This window comes from Dipodomys ordii, unplaced genomic scaffold (genome assembly GCF_000151885.1).
Source record: "Dipodomys ordii isolate 6190 unplaced genomic scaffold, Dord_2.0 Scaffold43, whole genome shotgun sequence".
Taxonomy (NCBI): Eukaryota; Metazoa; Chordata; class Mammalia; order Rodentia; family Heteromyidae; genus Dipodomys; species Dipodomys ordii.
Window position 1 is genome coordinate 765,315 of NW_012267259.1, and position 21,014 is coordinate 786,328.

At 46.2% G+C, this 21,014-nt stretch overlaps 1 protein-coding gene across 2 annotated transcripts in view; it reads right to left on the bottom strand.

Annotated features, from left to right (window-relative positions):
• Zbtb7c (zinc finger and BTB domain containing 7C) overlaps positions 1-21,014 on the bottom strand; it is a 220,380-nt gene that overhangs the window by 58,634 nt on the left and 140,732 nt on the right. The window contains exon 1 of one of the 2 annotated variants that reach the window (XM_013018907.1): positions 20,514-20,879. The exons of the other annotated variant lie outside the window; for it this stretch is intronic. Within the exon in view, the coding sequence (XP_012874361.1) occupies positions 20,514-20,647 (134 nt within the window). The 5' untranslated portion in view covers positions 20,648-20,879. Of the gene's footprint in view, positions 1-20,513; positions 20,880-21,014 lie in introns of those variants that run through there. 2 annotated transcript variants of the gene reach the window in all.

Genomic DNA, 21,014 nt, shown 5'->3' on the forward strand with positions numbered 1-21,014 from the left:
TCTTCCCAAAACTGATGAGTTATGGTCCTTGCCACATCTACCCCAGAGGCTTCCATGCAGTCTGGAGGCCACTGTTTTCTCTGACTCACCAGAGGCAGCTCTGGCCCCACCCCTGCTGAGCCTGTTGCTTTCTGTTATTGTCAAGTCAAACGCACTGAAACCAGCCAGATGTGGCCTTCCTGTGGCTGCCCTGGACTACTGGTCCTTTCCCTTGATGCCCATGGCTCTCCTATGCTCCTGACCTTAGGTACCTTGCTCAGACCCCTCATCTCTGTGAGCTATCTTGGCTACTGTAGACCTTCACTTGGTTCTTCTCTGTGTGTACTACCTCGGTGTTCCCCCATCTTAGAACGAGTCTATGTGCCTGGTCTGTTCCCACTGTATGCTCGGTGGGGGAGAGACATTGGACAAGCCATGGTGCATTAGGCAGTACAGTTGAATGGTGAGGAGCTAACAGTGCTGGGGGGATGGATGGTGGAGTGCCATCTGGATACTGGGTATCTGGGTTGGCTTTTACCTTCACCTCTGCTGATGATCCCATGGAACAGAGCACTAGCCTGTCAGCCATGTGGATCCAATTGCTTTAACATAGTCAATTGGCCTTGGCCTTTCTGTCCTTCTCTGTACATGTTTGCTTCAGCCTGTTGGGAGAAGCCTTTACCATAGGGACCCTTCCAGTGTTGCCTGGCTGGAACCTGTCTCTCTCCTGCATGAACCCCAGATCCAGCCTGCGTGGACTGCTCACTTCCTTAGGACACCTGAACCTCCTGCCTCATTTGCTTGCTTGTCTCACTCACTCATTGCTATTGTAATTCTTCAGGTCCCTGTCCAGAGGACACTTCCCTCAGCAAGCCACCAGAAGCTGGCATCACTTAGGGTATCTGGTACTGTTTCTATTATTCCATGAGAGCTGGTCTGCATTGCCTCCGAAGGAAATATCATTCCTCAAGTATAGGGGCTCCATTTGCTGATGCTTGCTCCTGAGTCCCAAGGAAATGCTGTGAGCTGAGAAGGGACTTCACTTTTACCTCTCTGAAGGTCCCAACAATACCCGTAGCCTGGGGACTGGGGCCGGGGGTTGGGGAGACTCTCAAATGTGTTTAGCTGCCTTGCCCACTCCACGAACCTAAGGGCACTGAAACTGCAGGTATGTTTTCAAGCAAAACTGGACATCCTAGTACCTCTGTGGACAAAGCCAGTATTCTACTCTTTATAAACCACTTGTCTTTCTTATCATTATCTCACATCTAGAGGATTCTAAACAATAATAAGAGTATCTCTGAGCAGGACAAACTAGAAGGCACAGCCAAGGTTAGTAGAGGGCAGATAATGATAGGGCTGAATGAACGTCAAGGTAATAGAAAAGAGAAAACCCTTCTAGTGTTGGGGGGAGGGGGCTGGTAAGGGTAGCTTAACCTCTTGGTCCACAAGTTCTACCATATTGGAAGGCAGTAATTAGGAGCATAGGTTAAGAGCAAGACTCCTTGGGTTCAAATCTTAGTGTGGTCACTTGCCTACTCTATGATCTTAGGTAAGTTACTAGACTCTCTGGTCTCATTTTGTGATCTATAGGACAGGAATATTGAATGGGTCCTGAATGGATGGTTGCAAAGGTACAATTAATTAATATAAGGAGAGCGTTTAAAATAGCATCTGGATGATCTTAGTAGAAGTGGAGTTGGAGGTAGCCAACTATCCATTCCCCATCCAGACACTGCTCCATGGATGGGCTTTAATGACAGTTAACAAACTGCAGTGGGAGGAATCTTCAGTATACCCAACCTCTCTCCCAGAAGTAGTATGAAGAGATGGTAAAGAATACCTGTTTCCTTGCCAACTCAATTATTATAATGTTTACAATGGTTTATGAAATTGGTGACTTAAAAACAGGAAAATATTGGAGATTTCACTTGAGTTTTTTTAACTAGTAATCAAATCCAACTTTTTATGTGAGCTGGATATTTATGATGTGAAAACTGTTTGTGAATTTTCACTTAGTTTTGTCCCTTTAGACTTCTGAGATGTAGGGCTTTCTTTTAAATGGAGGTTGCTCTTTCTATAGGGCTACTGAATGAGCTTTCTTTTGCTGCATGTGCTATAAATATACAAAACACACTTAAGTTTTTTAATTAGTATATGTAAGTTGTATAATATAGAGACACATATGTATGTATATATATATATATATACATACATATGTGTGTGTGTGTATGTCCATGTGTCTGTGTGTGCCAGCCAGTACTGGGGCTTCAACTCAGAGATTGGGCTCTGTCCATACCTCCACTTCTAGCTTTTTGGTGATTGATTGGAGATAGAAGTCTCATGGATTTGTCTTCCAGGGCTGACTTCAAACCTTGATCCTCAGATCTCAGACTCCTAAGTAGCTAGGATTATAGGCATGACCCCCTGGTGCCCAAAAACACATATATTCAAAAATTTTCTTTTTTTTTGTGTGTGTGGGTCCAGTTGTGGGGCCTGAACTCTGGGCCTGGGCGCTGTCCCTCAGCTCTTCAACTCAAGGCTAGCGCTCTACCACTTGAGCCACAGCGCCACTTCCGGCTTTTTTTCTGCTTATGTGGTGCTGAGGAATCGAACCCAGGGCCTCATGCATGCAAGGCAAGTGCTCTACCACTGAGCCACCCTCTCAGCCCCTCAAAAACTTTCTTAACAGTAAAAAGTTCATGGAGAAACCTAGAATAGTTTTCAATTTGCCCTTCCTGTTCTGGCATTTTGTTCTGAGAAAATAACCAGACTTCCTAAGTAGAATGTTCACTCTGGTACCATTTGTATTAGAGGAAGTAGAAAACTACCTAAGTATATAGTTGCTATGATACATCAATGTGAGTGAAGAGTGCTTAGCCACTAAAATGAGATTTTCAATGAACGATTAGCTCAGAGATATGCTCTGCTAAAAGGAGCCGAATGGCCCAAATAATTTCAATTTTGTAAAGTTAAAAAAAATGCCATTATACAATGCCTTTTTAAAAAGTTGCTATAAGATACACTAAAATGCCATAATACTGATAGGAGTTATTTCTGAATGGTAGAATTACTGATGCCTTCATTTTTTTTGACTTTTATGATTTTGTAAATTTTCTATAATAAATTAATCATAAGTAAAAGAAGGAGATGTCCATATTATTTTGATCACAACCATCTGTCAGACTCTAGCTTGCACCAGAATCACTTGGACCAGCTGCCAAAACACCGTGGCTGCATCTTACTCCCTTGATTCTGAGTACATATAGAGTGGGTATTAGGTTCTACATTTCAAACAAGTCCCCATCAATGGGACCAGCTGTTGTCAATAGACAGGGGAACCCCCTTTGAAAACCATAGCTTCACTCATGGCCTTGTCTCCATGTTGGCTGAGGACAGAAGAAACACTGGAACCTAATCCTCTGAATATTTTGTGTGTGTGTGTGTGTGTGTGTGTGTGTGTGTGTGTGTGTGTGTGTGTGCGCGCGCGCACGTATGCCATGCACCAGTACTGGGGCTTAAACTCAGGACCTCACACTCTTGCTTAGCTTTTTGCTCAAGGCTATTGCTCTACCACTTGAGTCACATTTCCAATTCTGGGCTTTTGCTGGTTAATTGGAAGCAAAAATCTTTTGGATTTGTCTGCCCGATTTGGCTTCAAACCATGATCTTCAGATCCTCAGTAGCTAGGATTACAGGTGTGAGCCACTGGCTCCTGGCTTGATCTATTGAATCTCTACAGACTATTTTGCTTCTGTCAGGCAAGAATGAGACAGGCTATCACCCCAAACCCAATGGATGAGGCTTTGTTCCCACTGCCAGCACCATGTTCCTGGAGACCTACATTCCACACATTCCTTCCCTGGGCACCTCCCTCTCCTCAGCTCATCAACTGAGTAGGAGACATTTCTCCATTTGTATTTAGGTCCCACATTTTGAATTAATTCTCATACGTGACATATGGATCCTTACTACCTAACCACAAACTCTCAGAGGACACAGGCACCTTGCATAGGCCGGTCATAGGTACCTGGGAAGCATGTGCAGTTTGATTGGGTCCTTCCTCTACAGGGACTTTCTGATTGAAAGGGTGTAGTAGTGAACAGGAGCTCCCCCCACCTGAAGACACTTACATTCCTGTGTTAAGACTCACAGTAATGTCTGGATGTAATCATGAACTCATTGATGGACATTTGCACTCCAAAGAAAGTAAAACAGAAATAAAATCATAAGGACTTGAAGTGGAAGTGGGAAGGGGGTTCCTGTGGTTGATAGTTCAGAGACAGCCTTCTGAATCTACACTGTGTCGAACCTGAGTCAACGTGTAGGGATACGCTGGGCAGATTTCATTAGGTCCCTTAGATCCCCATTTCTCAAACTGTCAAACATAACAGCTAAGGATGTTGCTACAGAAGATCTGGGATGGGACCTGAGATGCGGCATTTGCAATATACCTCCATGTAAGGTCCAAGCTATGGGTCTCCCGGGAACCTTCTGAGTCACAAGAAGAAATTGTAAATTCAATCTAATTACTATGGGAACCACTGAGGTATTTGAAGCCAGACATGACAGAGCCTACTTGTGTTTTAAAAGGTGATTCTCTGGGAGAACCGTGTGGGAGGATTCAGAGTAGAAGCAGGGAGACAGGAGTTCAGGTGGCAGCTAAGGGCACTGGTGCCATGAGGCAGGAGAAGTGGCCAGGTTCAGGATGTGGCAGGTTGGAGAACTGGGTGCTGGAGAAAGAGACTCCTGGGTCTGCCACACGCAGTAGGCAGGCCTGCACCTTCCCAAACAGAGGTGAGGGAAACCATGCTGAGCATCCTTCTCCCACTCAAGTGGCTTTTCCTGTACCATGCACCCAGGCAGGGCACCAGCCTTCCCTGACCTGGCTGCCGAGGATGCAGAGAAGAAGCACTGTAAAGTTGCATATTAATTTATCTGCAGTACCAGCTCTGAAAGGAAGGAGCATACCTGCAGGGTCTGCTCAGAAGCCTCTGCCTGATCCTCCCAAAGCCAGTCTGGGGAAGGCAGGCGCTTCTCATGCCGGCTCCTCTACTTCCTTTCTCTGAGCCAGACTCAGGGGTGTTGTTCTTTCCTGTCTTCCTCTTCTTCTGTGAAAGGATAGCTGTCCCTCAGAGACAGTCCAGCTCATCAGCTGTGCCATGGTCCAGGAATGGCAGATAGGAAAGAGGAAGTGGAATACCCATCTAATGGCAAGATCAACTCTCTCCTGAGGGCCAGAACAACACTCAAACATCAAAGTAACATCTTCCTAGGTATCTCTAGTCTCTATGCTGGCATCAGAGTCCAGGGACAAGAAGGTCTTCCCAGCTGCTTTCTGTAGACTTTGTGCCTTCCACAACTCTTCCTTTTAAGTATGTGCTAACCTATGTATGTATGTATGTATCTATCTATCTATCTATCTGTCTGTCTGTCTACCTATCTACCTACCTACCTATACCTAGCTATCATCTGGTCATCCTGGTGATGGAACTCAGGCCTTTGTGCAAGTGGAAAATCACTCGACCACTGAGCAATATTCTCTGCTCTTGGGTTTTTGAGATAGGGTCTTGCTACATAACTCAGGTTGGCCTTGAACTTAAACTCCTCCTGCCTCAACCTTCCAAGTGCTGAGATTACAGGCATGTACCACCATGCCTAGCATACTGCTCTTAAAAAAAAAAAGGCTTGATAGGAAATGTAATCATTACCTTACTCATGTAACTGTAACCCCTTTGAACAGTATCTTTACAATAAAAATATATATTAAAAAATAAAAACCTTTATGAATCACACTATTGAAGGGCAATTAAAAGGACATTTACACTAGAACCCTGCTCCCCCGTCAGTATACCTGTTCCTACTTCTTAGCTCCCTCTGAGCTGGGGTCCAATCTTTTCTCTTACACACAGCCATCACAGCAGCACTCAAAGGGAGCTGTCTGGTGCAAACATCATTGTGTTCTTAGTTTTGTGTAGAACTGATAAAGGGTCTAGATTGCAAGAGCTTGAGCTGTGGTCCTGGGGACAGACTGGAAAGAGACATGTATGACCCCATATGTCCCGAGAGACAGGAAATAAAGACATCCAGGAAATAGGGGTTGGGAGAAAGGTTGAGGATGGGGTGGGGGTGGGGATCAGATCTTGGACCCTGTGGACAAAGGGGAGGCAGAGAAAGGGTGAGGCTATGCAGAGAACAGAGTGGCTCTGATGTCCTGAGAGCTCACAGTGGTCCTCAGGGTGGCAGAGGAGGTGCCAGGCTTCTGCAGCCAGGCAAGTTGAACTGGAGCCATCCCAATTAATGTTTCTGTAACCAAACCTATCTCAGGGGCTGTGGAAACTGAGCTCCGTTTGGACAGACAGCTATGCCACTACTGTTCAGGGCAGGCAGCATGGTGAGAGCTGTGGGGTTTCTAGTCTATTCTTTCTGTGGTGAATAGTACCATACAGACCCAACCATGGTGCTGTGCCATGTTTGGGTCTTTTAATGGTTGACAGGGATGACTGATTCTACCACCCTATTTTGGGTGGATTGATACTATTTTTCCCTTTTGTTATGAAGATGGAGTGCTTGTTTTATCATGAGTTTATAGGTACAGAGCTGTTGAAGCAGCATGTGGGGGAGGGGCGTAGAGGGCAGAAATGGGAAGCTCCTGTGTTAGAAGCTTCTCAGTCAGGGGAGCCACTGAGATCCCAGTGCCACATGGCGACAGCCGAATGCACTGAGAAGGCTCAGAGCAGCTGGGATGACAGGGATCATGAGGACTTGATATGTTACAACAGCTCTGAAACATCTGCACTAGGCAGCAAAGTACAGGGGGTGGAGTTGGGGCAGGGGTCATGCCAGAGAGACAGGGCTGTGGGAACTGGAGACAGAATGGACAAGGAATGAGGTTACCCTGGGTTGGTGGGGCTGTGTGTGTTCCAGGATTTCCCTTCCGGTGGCTATGTAGACTATCCACTTCCGGGAGAGGAAGACCTGCCCACCCCAAGCTCCCCTGAACTAGGAACTGTAGGTGTTCAAGGAGGGAGCAAATACACAGACTAATGGTAGCAACTTTGGTGTTCTTGGACTGTAACTCCTCACTCTTAGGATAGCTGAAATATTCCCACATGGATCTGATAAGAGGGTTGTAGATCCAAAGGGTGTGGTGGGGCCTGTCTCTAGGCTCTGTCTAGCAAGAGTGTCAGGGCCCTGAACTGTGACATCTCTCTCCCAGCAGCTGTGAGCGTCTGGATGATCTGTCACTGGGCAAAGAAAGCCAGAAAGTCTGATGCCCATGGCTGTGTCTCCATCTGGGGCACTGATTACTTTGCCATCACCCATCAAATATTTAGTTACATGCGGAGGACCAAAGCAGGGACATACAGTAATATAGAATATACTTCTTACCCACAGGGAATTTACAATGAATAGGGAATCTGAGCCAAACACAGGCTGCAGATGACCCACTCAGGAGTGGTCCAGCCACTAGGAGCAAGGTCAGCCATCAGCCCTCAGCTCAGGACAGCCCCAAGGGTGCCACAGCTGCATGACACTAGCAAAGCCATACCCTCATCCTTCCAGGGATGTCTAGTATTCAATGACCACAGAAGGCTTCAGAGGCTCTAGCATGACCCGGGCATCTTGGATCAATCTGGGATAAACCTAAAGGGTTACTTTTGTTCCAGAGGGTCTCATGGGGCTGACTGAAGCTGTAGCTTCTCTCTTGGCCTCTCAAGCTCTCCTCATCCCAGCTCTATGCAGATGTTGCTTCCTTAAATTTTCTTCACTCTGAAGTGGCCCCTTCTCTGAGAATATCTGAGCAACAAAAAAATATTGAAAGACAATTCACACAGTAATCCTCAGAGTTGATTCTGTGGCTCTGAGAACAACAAATGTGTTGAGAAGATTGCTGTTCAGCCAGCAATGGTAGGGAGACCCCCACTGCAACCAACAAGTGGGGCATAGTGGTATGCTTTTATAATCCCAGCTACAAAGGAGACATAGGTAGGACCAACATCCAAGGATGGCCTCAGACAGACACTTGAGACTTTATCTGAAAAATGAGTATGGTGAAAAGGGTCTAAATAGGGCTTCAGTGATAGAGTCTCAAGTGTGAATCCCTGAGTTCAAGTTCAAGAGCCATCAAAAAGAGGAGGAGGAGATAGAGAAGGAAGAAAAGGAAGAGGAGGAAGAAGATGACATGGAGACATATGTGCTACAAGATATATCTTTAAAGTATATCTATCCTAAGGAATGATTATGTATTTTTGTTAATGAATTTTGAAGACAAACACATGGCATGCATATTGCACATCATTTAGAACATGAAGAATGGTTCTTCTTGTATTTATTTTATGTGTGATGCTCAGCTCTGGGGATGCGGATAGACAGGAGGTGTTGTAGCCTGAGGACAGTGAAATGGTTTCTTTCCTGTAGCATTCAGTCAGCCAGGAAAAATGCCAATTAAAGCAGAGTTGTCTGCAAGGAAATCATTGCAGTTGTCATGTTAACCCCATGACCTGGGGATCACAGGCTGGATGCTATCACCCCGACGCTGTGGGCAGATTGGCCCCTTTAATTGGCATCAGTTACTTTAGGGGCAAGGTGACCTCTACCTAGAACTGTCACATTCTCTGAGCTGATGAAAGAGCTGAGCAAAGCCTACAGTCTATGTGTCTGGCTGCAACCTGCCTGGGCTGGGAGAAGTGGGAATGGGTGCCCTGGGTGACATTCTAGGGGACACCGGGCACTTGTAACACATGTTAGAACAGAGTCTGCACAGTTGTTCCAGAGCCAAACAAGATGCAACCAATCACTGGTGAGAGCTGAGGTGTTCTGTTGCTAATTAGCTTCTCCAGATGCTTTTCCTACTGAGTCATAGTTTATCATGTTATTGATTAAATTCATCATTACTACAGAGGAGCCGGCTGGGTGAGGTGGACTGCATGCTCACTCCAGTAATTCCAACCTGTGTGAGGATCACCAGTGTCTTCAGGTACAGGGATATAGGAGTTTGTGGATAGTGGTTGGATGGTCTCAGGTCAGGATTTGGTGATGGCAGGAGAAATGCCACAATCATGACCAAAACTTGAGAGAAAGGAAGGGATGGGGAAAGGAAGGGATGGGGGCCCAGAGATGATGGCTACTATATAGTGGATACAAATTCTCTTGCTCAGTCAGAGAGTGCTAAGATCATCCAATTATATAGACAAATAACTCAAGGCTTAGAGCATGCAGGTGTATAGAGACTCAGTTGCAAAGTGTATGAGCTGAGACTGAAACACAGGTCTGAAACACCCAGCTTGAGTGAACCTTAAGAGGACTCTTGTCCTAAACATAATTAGACACATGTCTAGAGAACACCTTAAGGAAAAAGGCTTCCCCTTCCCTGAAGGCTGTGTCTCCCCTCCCTGCATTATAGCTCTCTGTTTTGCATCCTCGCATTCCTTCTATCTCCAGCTGGCTAGGGAGCCTCTTGTACATGGTGCATGGGAAGTCTTTTGTACCAAGGCAAACAGCACTATCCAAAGACAACTCATTTCAGGATTCTAGCTGTCTCCTCTAGATGGGAAAGGATGGCAAAGGCACCAGCTGTCGCAATACCATGCCTGAAGAGCTTGGTCTTGGGGTCAAGTAGACCTGCAGTCTGGCTCTGCCATTTACAGAGGAGAATATTCAGGCCAGAGTACTCCTGATGCTTTAAATGTCATTTGCCTGTCCCTTATTAGATGATCCCAGTAGATCATATGATCCAGGGAAGTAGCTGTGTCCAGGCAGCTTCTGGGGCAGATGCTCCTCTGGTGTGAGGTAGCAGCACAGAGAGAGAGGTAGGTGTCCATGTAAAGAATGTGTGGCACTGTGCAACTCTTTCTCTGTGGTGCCTTGGGAAAGTCATCCTGGAAGGATCCTGCCAGAGAAGGGGAGCAGCATGCCAGAGGTAGGGCCATCTCATGAGAACTCACAAGCACCTATGGTGAGACTTCTGGAAGCTCTACACTTTTGACTAGGACTATTCTCTCTCTCTCTCTCTCTCTCTCTCTCTCTCTCTCTCTCCATGTTATATACATATATATGTATATATATACATATATATGTATATATATATATATATAAAACTTTTGATCTCTTCAAATGATATCATTTCTGAAGTTTACATACTGGTGTTTCTATTTTATTACCACTCATGCTGATTTCCTCACATAGTATTATTACCTTTTCCAATTTAGTCCCTGGAAATAATTAGTTTGAAAAATCCATCATGAGGAAATTGTTCACTATCACTTATAAAATGACTTAGCCTAAGAGCAAGCCCAGATTTTGTCATAGACAAATACAAGGAATTTCTGATTAAACAGAGTAAAGATACACTACCTTTGATATACCTCCTGAAACCTTGATACTTGGGAAAGCTGGGCTCTGTTCCCTCTGACCACATTAACAAAGGACTTGTAGTCTAGCCCTGGACAGTATGACCCAGTGCTTCCTGAACTAAATAACCTGAAAGCCACTGAAAAAATTAAGATTCCTTTTGTTTCACCAAATCAGTTTATTCCTATTCCCCACATTTCAAGTTCTTCCAGTTCCAGGGGACATCCAGCTGTATAATACCTGGAAATACCTTGGAATTGACTATCATGACCGGGATACCTCCATCACTCTATGTCTCATGGACCCCTCTGAAGGATGTGTGATGTGAGAAAGGGGGAAAGACAGAGATCCTCATTGAGTCTGTGGATTTATGAAGCTGCCCCTGAGTGGGCATGTGGGAAGAGGGGACTTCTACCTCCTGAGGGACTCAGGTCTAAACAACACCTTAGCCTTAGAGACAGGGAAGAAGGGAGAGAGCAAGGAAGAAAGAAAGAGATAAGACAGGAAGGAGTAGAGGAAGAGGAGGGGAAAGAGTCCTGAAGCTTCAGGAAGAGTAGTGCAGGAAGTCCATGGTGCAAATTAGGGCCTGTCCCCATGGGGATGGTCTCCTCATGCAGAGCATGCGCCACACCTTACAATGATAAGTTCTCTTAACCGTATGTAGCCTTATTCTCATCTTGCTGCAAATGGGGGAAACCTCAGTGCAGAGAGGTTAAGTAATGGACCAAAATCACATAACTTTGTAAATCAGAGAGCCAGGACAGGAACCACAGTCTGATTACAGAGCCTGTGCCATGTGGCCACGGTTATGACTGGTCCTAACTCAAAGCACCTGTCTGAGACCTCCCATGTCCCTCAGTCCACATCTCATTGGCTATACTGACTGACCAGCACTCCTTCCTGGACCACTCAGCTGAGGGATGCTGACTCTATAGATTATTGCTTCCTTTTCACATTCAGGTCTTACCTGACTAGACAGATGATGGCCTTGAGAAGGGAGAACCGAGACCTGAATACATGTCCCGCTGGGCCAGTAGGGGCCTGGGCACAGTAGAGGTTACTGTCTCCTTGTCAGTCATATCTGTGATGGCTCTCCTGGCTATGGAAAAAGCAATGTGGACCAGCATTTCTCCTCTTACCCTCTGTCCTCCTCTCATCTCCTCCCAAGCGAGGCCTTCCCAAGCCTCCCATCTCAGCATGTACTCTGGGCTGGCCGCTGCTCAGCCCCTCTCCTTTGCCTATGTCTGCAGAGCTTCTCGTGTTGTTGGAAAAGCTTCCAAGAGCTGGAGGCCAAGTTCACTCAGAGGGTGCACCACGGGAGCAGGAGAAAAGAGGAGTGTATGGGGTGGGAAACTGTTCATCTAGGCAGGGAGCAGATGCAGGGGAAGAGTCCAGTGAAGCAGCAGATTGGAGAACTTCACAGCTGCAGGTCCACCACGGCCTGCCAGATGAGGCCCAGCCCTGCCCAGGGCCCCCTCCCAAGGCCTGAGTCATCCAGAATAGCTGCCAAGCAACTTTTGTCTTAAACTGCTGAGGGTCACACCCAGTGCTACCTGGAAGCCCACTGCCTTGGAGGAGACAGAGTCACTTTGATGGGTGGCTACTTTTCTGTCCTTTCAGCTAGACCTGACTTTCCCCACCATGCTCATCAGTGCCTTCCATCTGCCACCAATTTGAAGAGTTGACTTTTTCCTAGAACTAAGTAGGCTCCTCAGAACAAAAGGATCAAGGAGAGTTTGGAAGAAGTGTTAAGAGAGGGGTGACTATGGAATAAAATGCTACTGAGGTGGGCAGGCCCCAGTGGAATGAAGGAAAAGTGGGAGAAAAGGTTTTCTGTAATGTATGCTTCTATCTTCCACAAAGGTACTAAAGATGAGCAATAAAACTAGGGGCCAAGAGCTGTGTGTGGTGGTACACAAGACCTAGGAAAACATTGCCTCAAAACTCCCCCCAAATGATAAAACCAAAAGCAAGCAAGCAAACAACAAAATCACTCAGGGTGGCTTTATAACTTCCAATAAAATGTCAGACCCATAAAACCCAAAGTAAGAAAGCAAACAAGTAACAACAAAACAAACTAGAAACTAAAGACTCAGGGTGGCTTTGTAACTTCCAAGTATCTCACTCACCTGGTTAGAGACCCAAGGTATAGGCATTCACCAAGGATACACACACATACACATGCACACACGTGTGCGCGTGCACGTGTACACACACACACACACACACACAGAAAACTACCCCAAACATGTTCCTTTCAAAGCTGCCAACTGGAAGATCTTCTGATCAGTTGGAAGCAGATCAAGCCTGTTTCCTTTTATTGCAACTTCTACTCTTCTCGAATTTCTCCTTCTTTACAGGTCCAGGCCACAGAGACATTAATCCCTATTCAAATGAACCGTCAAGGTTCTTCCCTCATTAAAAAAAAAACCTCTCAGAACACCCCCAAAGCAGGCTCTAATGTCCTTCCCTGTGTGTCATTCCCCAGGAAGGGAGGGAGAAGGCTCTGGGCATGGGGCATGGAAGCTGGCCTCAAGTTTCCTCACCTGGCCTCTCTCTTGTTGGAAGGCAGAAATGCGACCCTTACTTCCCTCCTCCCCCACTGGCCCTCCCTCCAACAGCTTTAATAAACACTGATTATTTCAGTCCTCAGCACACAGCTGTCCTGTGAATTGTCCAGTCAGGGTTATGGGGTGAGAGCCAAGGGCTGGAGCATGGAGCTCAGATCTCTGAATAAACTGGCCCTCCCTGCCCCTCCTCCACCAGCCTTCTCCTAGCAGGTGGGAGTTGAAGAGGAGGGCAAGTCCCTGGCTAAGACCAGAATGACGGGAAGCACTATCTAAGTATCTTGAATAGGGCTGAGACCTTGTGGGAAAGGTGGGGAGCAGACCAAGCTTTGCAGACACAGAGTTTGAGACCGATTCTCTTCCATATATGCCATGAATTCAAATGTCTTCACGACTTTCCTTCAATCAAAGCAAGGAGCCCTGAAGATTGTACCTCTGGGAACTAGCCTTGAGCTGCTACTCTGCTTAAAATGTGCTAAAACATTATTTGAGGACAGGACTAGAGTTTTAGCCCATTTGTTATCTATAGGAGGAACTCAGGAAATGCTGAATGAATACATGAATGAGTACTGGAATGAACCTCTGGACTACTGTAAAACATAGAAGGCTACAGGAAAAGTTATAAAGGCTTCAAAGGAAGTAGACAGGATATCACAGGGGTAGAGAGAAGAGAATGGTCCCAAGTCAAATTCTATCCATCACAGTTGGCCATACAGCCAGCCAGAGCAGCACTAGTAGATGACCTAGTCCCTGTCCTCAAAAAGCATGACTCTTATCACCTAAGAGCCATTTGTATGACTCCTATAAAATCCTCCTCCAGGCAATTGGGACAATTGTGCTGTGAAGAAGTGATTCTCAGATCTTTCCAGTGGAACCCCAGAAGCCAATTAGCCAAGAACTCTCTATAGCTGTTTTAGCAACAAAACACTTCTTTACAAATTAATTGTCATGCAATGACAGGCCCATTAAAAACTGATCAGCTTGAAACAGTTGTGTAAAACTCTTTGGGAAAATATCAGCTTCTCCTTCTCCTTGTTTGGAGTGAGGAAACTGAGGCACAGATGGGATCAGTGTTCTCATACTTCATGATGACCAGCTCTACAGTTCCTCACTTCTACTTCAGCCCTTCTACTTACTTCCATTCTACATCAGCCCTTCTCAGACAGGGCCTGGGCACCTGTCACCTTTTAAAAGGCTTCACAGGTGCTGACAATGTGTGGTCAGGCTTGGGAACTGCTATACTAAGCACTAAGAGTTCATGGCTAGCAGAACCTGGCCCAGGAGGCTCATGGATTATAATGGCCAAATTCTGTCCCAATGACTCCAGGGAAGTTGCTGGACTTCCCTTCTGGTGCTGAGGTTTGCTTTACTGCCACAGAATGGCTAATAATCACATTCAAAGGAAAGACAAATTTCTGTAATCTTTGAAAGTTTTCAAACAAGGTGAATTCCTCCATGCTAATTAATTCAAAGTTACCTTTTTTTTTTGAGAGTGTCATCCCAATTGGCCCCAGAACAATGGATTCAAATTATTTCATTGCAGATCTGTGACACAGTGGGGAACTGAGCATCCAACTACTCAAAGCAATGTTTATAGAGGGAAAAGTCAATATGGAGGTAGGAAGAGACATGGACTTGGCGAGCACTGGGGATGCTCCAGGCTTCCACTGACTCACATGACAACTGTGGAATACAGGACTGAGTTAACTCCAGAGTACTTCCTGGACACTGACTTCTTCCTTAGAAATAGATGGCTGCCAGTGTGGTGGCACAGTTTAGGAACTCAACACTCAGAGAGGCAGAGGCTGAAAGATTACAAATTTGAGGCAAGTTTGGTCTACTAGTGAGACTTTGTCTCCACAAACCAAACACCAAGAATATTAGATAGCTATTAATAAAAAAATATGGAGAAGCTGGGGCGCTCACGTACTGCTGATGCAGGCCCTGTGAAAAACAGTCTAGTAATTCCCCTGCAGGTTAAAAACAGAACCACATGTAACCTGGATATATATCCAAGAGAAATGAACCCAATGCCAATGATGTACAATGTACATGAACAATGAATAACATACACATGGATATTCATAGCAGCATTATTTGCAAGAATGTGGAAATGACCCAGATAATCATCTCCTAGAGATTGGACAAATGAAGTATGGCATATCCATCCAAGGATAAAAAGAAATGGAGTACTGATACCTGCTACAAAACAGATCTCTCTTGAAAGCACTGTGCTAATTGAAAGTCCATCACAAAAGGCCTATATCATTCCATCTGTATGCCACATCCACACATTCTTTGGTCTAAATGGCCAGAGTATAAATTACTGCTGACTTAGAACTAGAGGATAGGGATACACTGGTCAGTGACTGATAATGGGTATAGGGCTTCTTTTTAGTGTGATGAAATTATCTAAACTTGACTGCAATGACTGTTTCATAATCCTGGTAATATTCTATAGCTACTATATACATTTAAATGGATACACTGAATTACATCATGATAAAGTAGTTACTGAAAATCAAAAACAAAACAATCATCAGTAGGAAACTTTTTGGTTATTTCAGTTCTGCCTCTAGGGGTAACCTCTCATAGTCTTTTGTAGGGCTTAAGAAAGGCAGGTGTTAACAGAGGCAGGGTCCCCTCTCCAGTGGCCTTTTTCAGTAGCTCCATGAAGACCAGTGGGCCAGTCTTATCTGCAGAAATAACTCAATAGTCAGCCAGAATCCATAGATAAAACCAGGCAAGAGCCCTGCATGCATGTGTACATACATGTGTGCAGGCAGCACAGATTTTCCTGAAGGCCAAGTCCAATTATATATCATTCAGGTCATGTGTATATCTGCATCTGGTTTGTATCTAATCTGAAAAAAAACAATAGAGATTTATACACTGTCTTATTAGGTGATTTTTCAAGTCTGGGGTCTTGAAGTTGGTTCATTCAATTTGTTCAGTAGATAGACTTACTTATTGACTGGTAGATTACAGCCTGCACCAGGGCTCCTGTCCTAGAAGAGGCTGGCTAGGGCCAGGCAACATTCTCTGTTCTGGGCTCCCTGAGCCTGCATGCCTCTTATAATGGTGGAGGGAGGTGCATGGTGAGAGTGAGCTAGAAAGAGGCCTATTGGAGTAGATTCCTTTCAAGTCAGGCCCAAGTAGAGGGAACTTCCAAACAGAGCAAAAGCAAATGCAACAGAAGAGAGCAAGTATTCCTCTTTGTGTAAACACAGGATCAAGCTATATAGAGGGAAAGTGAAATTATGCTTCAGTTTTCAATGTCATCCACTGAAGATAAACTTTCCCTTCAAAGGAATTATTCATTGTACCCCATCATGATACCTCAAGGTTGATCAGTATTCAAATTCATTAAGCAATGACATGTAAAATGTATGATATCAGGGGCCCATTTCATCACCCCCACTTCCTAAACTAATTAATTTTGCTTAGTCATGAGAAGTCTAGCAAGTTAAAATTCAAAACAAAAACTAAAACGTGTGTGTGAACACTCACACATACACACACCACAAAAAATAAATAAATAAAAGCCATTTGTAGAAGTTGCTACAAGGCATGCGGCTTCAGAAAGGAAAAACATGATCTCTGACTAATATGAAGGAGACTCCAAATTGCTCTTGGCAACAATCTCTCAACCTGATTCCCCTCCCTCTATTCATTTCTGCAGTTCCCAGCCAAAGGAAAACAAACTGAACAGCCCTCTCCCTGGCCCAACCTGTAGGGCTACACACTGACTGAGCAAACAAACATCCCTGTGCAATTATACACCTGTGTAATTGCTATAAACACTGAAGACAGCCAGTGCAGCACTCCTTTGCTACCTTCATCAAGCTGGTCATCTCAGTATTGGAAGAAAAATGTCTTATTCTGGCAATGCTATGTGAAAGATCAAATGCATTGTGACCTAGGAGGGTTTTTCTTCCTTGTCTTCTCTGTTTTTAAGGAAGAAGAGGAAACATATGTTCCTGGACAGTGCTGTCAGCTGTGGTAAAGGAAGCTCTCAGAGTATCACCTGGATGGGCAAGTGCTTTGAGACAGAGGTATCAATTCACCATCCTTAAAGTGACAGTTAATATTAGAGGTAGCTGTTTTATACTAACTATACCGTACAAGATGGAAGGAGAGTTAACAGGTCAGATATCCCAGAATATTTATGACTGCTTTGTCTCAAATATCCATCCAACAGCACTCTATTAAGAGAGAGCTAAATGGTTAGCTAAAACAGAGAAGGATCAGAGCCTCAGGGAATGATACTGTAAATGCAGACACAGTGGAGAAAGGGGGTCTTTGCTCTCTTCTGAGCCCTGAAACTGTCTTGGCTAGCCAGGGAAAGCTGCTATAAGAACCACAGTCAAGAGACTTTTGTTCCAATCCTGGTTTTGCTGGAGCCATTTACTCTCAGCCTCTTGTCATCTCCAGCTAGGATGTGTCCAAGTACAGGCTCATTTGGGAACACATGACTGTGAACCCTAAAGCAGTCATCTGATTGGCAGGGGCTCAGAGAGCTTCCTGAGCACTTGGGGAACAAGCTGATTATGTGTAATCCACATCGTTCCCTTAAGCCTGGAACAAGTCCTAGAGACTGACATGAGAACAACTATCATTCCAACTTCTCTGCCCCTTCCTTTTCTCATTTTCACCTAGGCTTCCTACTGCTGTTTTTATAGCAATGTTTCTATGATACCTTCCCATGTGAAGCCTCACTTCGTGCACTCAGTCCCAATGAGGGCTGTGTATTTCTGTTCCTACCTTCATTCATAGAGGCTGGGGACCAGCTGATTTCACTTACTATCCAATGCCCAGTAGTTAACATGGTACCTGGAAACACTAATACCCAATATAATAGTTGTTGAATAACTACTGATAGATTGATTAAAATGAAAGAAATCTGGGCTAATAGTTAATTCTATGTGTAACACTTAGGATCTTAATACCACACAAAATAGTATGTAACAGGGTGACTCCCTTCTCCACTAATATGATGGAAGATCCAAAAGATGTCGAATGTAATAAGTAGCTTTGAATTCTGCCTCCTGGACAGCTCTTTCTTAACCTTTGAGTCTCAGTTTCCTCAACTGCAAAGTGGAGCTAATCATCCATAACCAATGGCAAATTTGAAGAAAAGCATAAAGCACGTCAGGTTGTGCCATGCCTTCCCAGCTTTATCTCTTAGCACTCACTTAGCAGGACAAGCCCCATGCTTCGCAGTCTCCAGGCTTTGCTCTCTAGATCTTCCTACTTCAAGTCTCTGTTCCCATATCACCTCCCTTTTAGCCTCATTTGTGTATATGTACACTCACAGGGTGCTAGAGATTGAACCCAGGGCTTTGTGCACATGTTCTGTCATGGGCTGCATCCCTGGCTCTCTACATCACTGCCTTTTTGAGGCCTTTCTCAGATACTCTGGCCATCAAGAGCCCCTTTTCAGATCCCAATATGGCCTTCCCAGCACTGTGGAGGCATCTCCTCCTTGGTCTCTTGGTTTTACTGATGGACATGCAAAGCTCATCTATGGATTCTGGATTCTCTAGAGGGTTGAGTGTGTATCTGCCAGCAGCATACAGAAGGAGCTTCGTAAGATCTAGTTTTATCAGGTCCCGTCATCCAAAATGTGAGCCACAGGACTTGGATGGCACAGGTGCCTCAGTATTTTGTGCAAGGGACCCAGGGATACTGTGCTGCCTACACTGCTCTCTGGGGAAGTTCACCTTGTCCTCAGTTGTAAAATGAGATAGATGAGGATGGTGGTGGCGGCTCTTAAGGGTGGTGATTTGGGATAGCTTAGAAAGCAGTACCAGCCAGGTGCTGATGGCTCATGCCTATAATCCTAGATGCTCAGAAGGTTGAGAAGTGAAGAACACAGTTCAAATCCAGCCCAGGCAGGAAAACCCATGTAAGAGACTCTTATCTCCAATTAACTACCAGAAAGGCCAGAAATAAATCTATGGCTCAACTGGTAGAGTACTAACATTGAGAAAAAAAATCTCTGGGACAGTGCTTGGACCCTGAGTTCAAGCCCCAGAACCAGCATAAAAAAACAAACAAAAAACCCCAAGGGACAGTGCCCCGGCCCGAGTTCAAGCTTCAGTACACACACACACACACACACACACACAGAGCAATATACCAAACACCACATGGAGTACCGAACTTACCATCTACCCAGTCAGGCACAATTTTTTTGAGAGAGTGGCTTTCTTTTCCCATTCAGCTCACTATAGGCTTTAAAGGGACATAGTGGCAGTACCCAGGCTGTTGTCCCTTCCTAGAGTTCATCCAGAGGGGGTGTCTGAGGTTTTTCTAAGGCTGGAGAGTAGAGGCCTTGTGAGGGCCAGAGGGGGAAGTAGAGCTGAAACTTGAACTTGGTAGGTTCCCCACACACACACCTCAAATCCCCTTTACCACCCCCTCCCCTAGCATTCCTCTCTCTTCCCAAAGCCTCTTTCCTAGATGAACTAGAGAAAACTGCCTAATTGTTTCAATCACTTCCTTCACATTTCCAAAATTCTGCAGTTTAAGAGATGGGAAATGGTCTTCCACCCATCCACCACAGAACTGCTTCAGAGCCAGGTATGGGGTACTAAACAAAAGATATGCTCCCTGGCACAGCCTGGACAGCAGAAACTAGCATCAGAATGGAACACCCAGAGAACCCTCACCACGGGGGGCACCAGGATGAACACCCAACACTCACGGTCCACGCGGAGGATGGAAGGGGAGGCAGCTCTTTCCAAAGTCTTTCCCAGGCCAGGCACTGCCACGGAGCCGGCTGGGAGCCGCCCACGGGGGTGCGCACACATGGGGTCAGTCCCCCTGAGCTCCCCTCGCCAGGTCGCCTGGAACCTGCAGGACCCGGGTTTTGACTAGAGTTCCAGTTTTTCACGTCTACCTATCTGGGGTGGGGAGTTGGGGTGTCTCCTACCTACCTTTCAGCCCGGGATTTGATGCGAGCTTGGGGGATACGAAAGGCACTGAACTCCCTAGCCCGCCTAGTGACTTGGGCCAATTTTTCTTTAATTTCTGCCAAGGCCTCGGAACCAGAGACTTCTGCCAAGTTGCCATGGCTTTGGTTTTGCCCCAAGTTTTGCATCTGACACTCAGAAGGACCAAGGATTTTTTTTTTGGGGTGGTGGTGGTGGTGGTGGTGAAGGGAGAAATTTAAACTAACCAAGTAACATCCACAACTGCCTTTCAGAGTCCTCTTCTAGTCCTAGCTCAAAAAAGAAAAAGAGCCTGTGGGCAGGCAAGGGTCCACGGGACCCGGAAAGCCACAGGTATCGCCCCCTAGTTCCAGGGGCTCCGCAGGGGCGCTCGCGCCCCGCTCCCCAACACGCTCTCCGGAGAGGCTAGAGGGTTGGAGCCTTAACCTGAGCCGTCCTGGGGCTCCACCCTGGCCACGGGGGTCCCCGTGGCGAGGATCGGGAGTGCCCGCGGTGCCCAGGGGTGGGGGCCGCTGCTGTGCGCCCGCGGCGCTACCCCGGAGGCCCTGATAGGCTTCCTTCCCATCGTCTCCCCACACACAGCTCGGCTGGGACTCCCCAGAGTGTCCCTGATGGTCACCCCCGCTCTCAGTCCAAGCCGCCGCCGCCGCAAACCCACCTGGCCACCTCGGGACGCCACGCTACTGTCCGGGGCTGTGTCCCCAAGCGCCGCCAGCCGCCAGGGTCCGGATCCGGGGATCCACGCGGCAGCGCAGCTCCAGGAGCCTGCGGCAGCCAGCGAGAGGGTGTCATTGATTCGCGCCGGGCGAGTCAAGCCATTCCAGGAGTGGTTTGGAGCGAGCACTCTCACCCCTCCCTCCAACCAGAAGTATTTGGCAGGCAGCCCCCTTTCCGTCCACCTGTACTGGAAGCGCGCGGGACCAGGACCATCTCACCAAGTGTGGCGATCGGCTTCACTTTATGACACGGAAACCCAGCGCTTTGGAGAAGGTAAAGCAGAAATGAAAGGAAGGGCGGCGGGAGCTTTTCTTCCCCTCTCTTTTCTCCTAGGTCTCTCTGTACCTCCCCCTCCCGTCACATTTCACTTATCTCAAGGCAAGGGAAGCCTTTTATTATTATTATTATTATTATTATCGCTTTATTCAAATCTGGGTGTCTA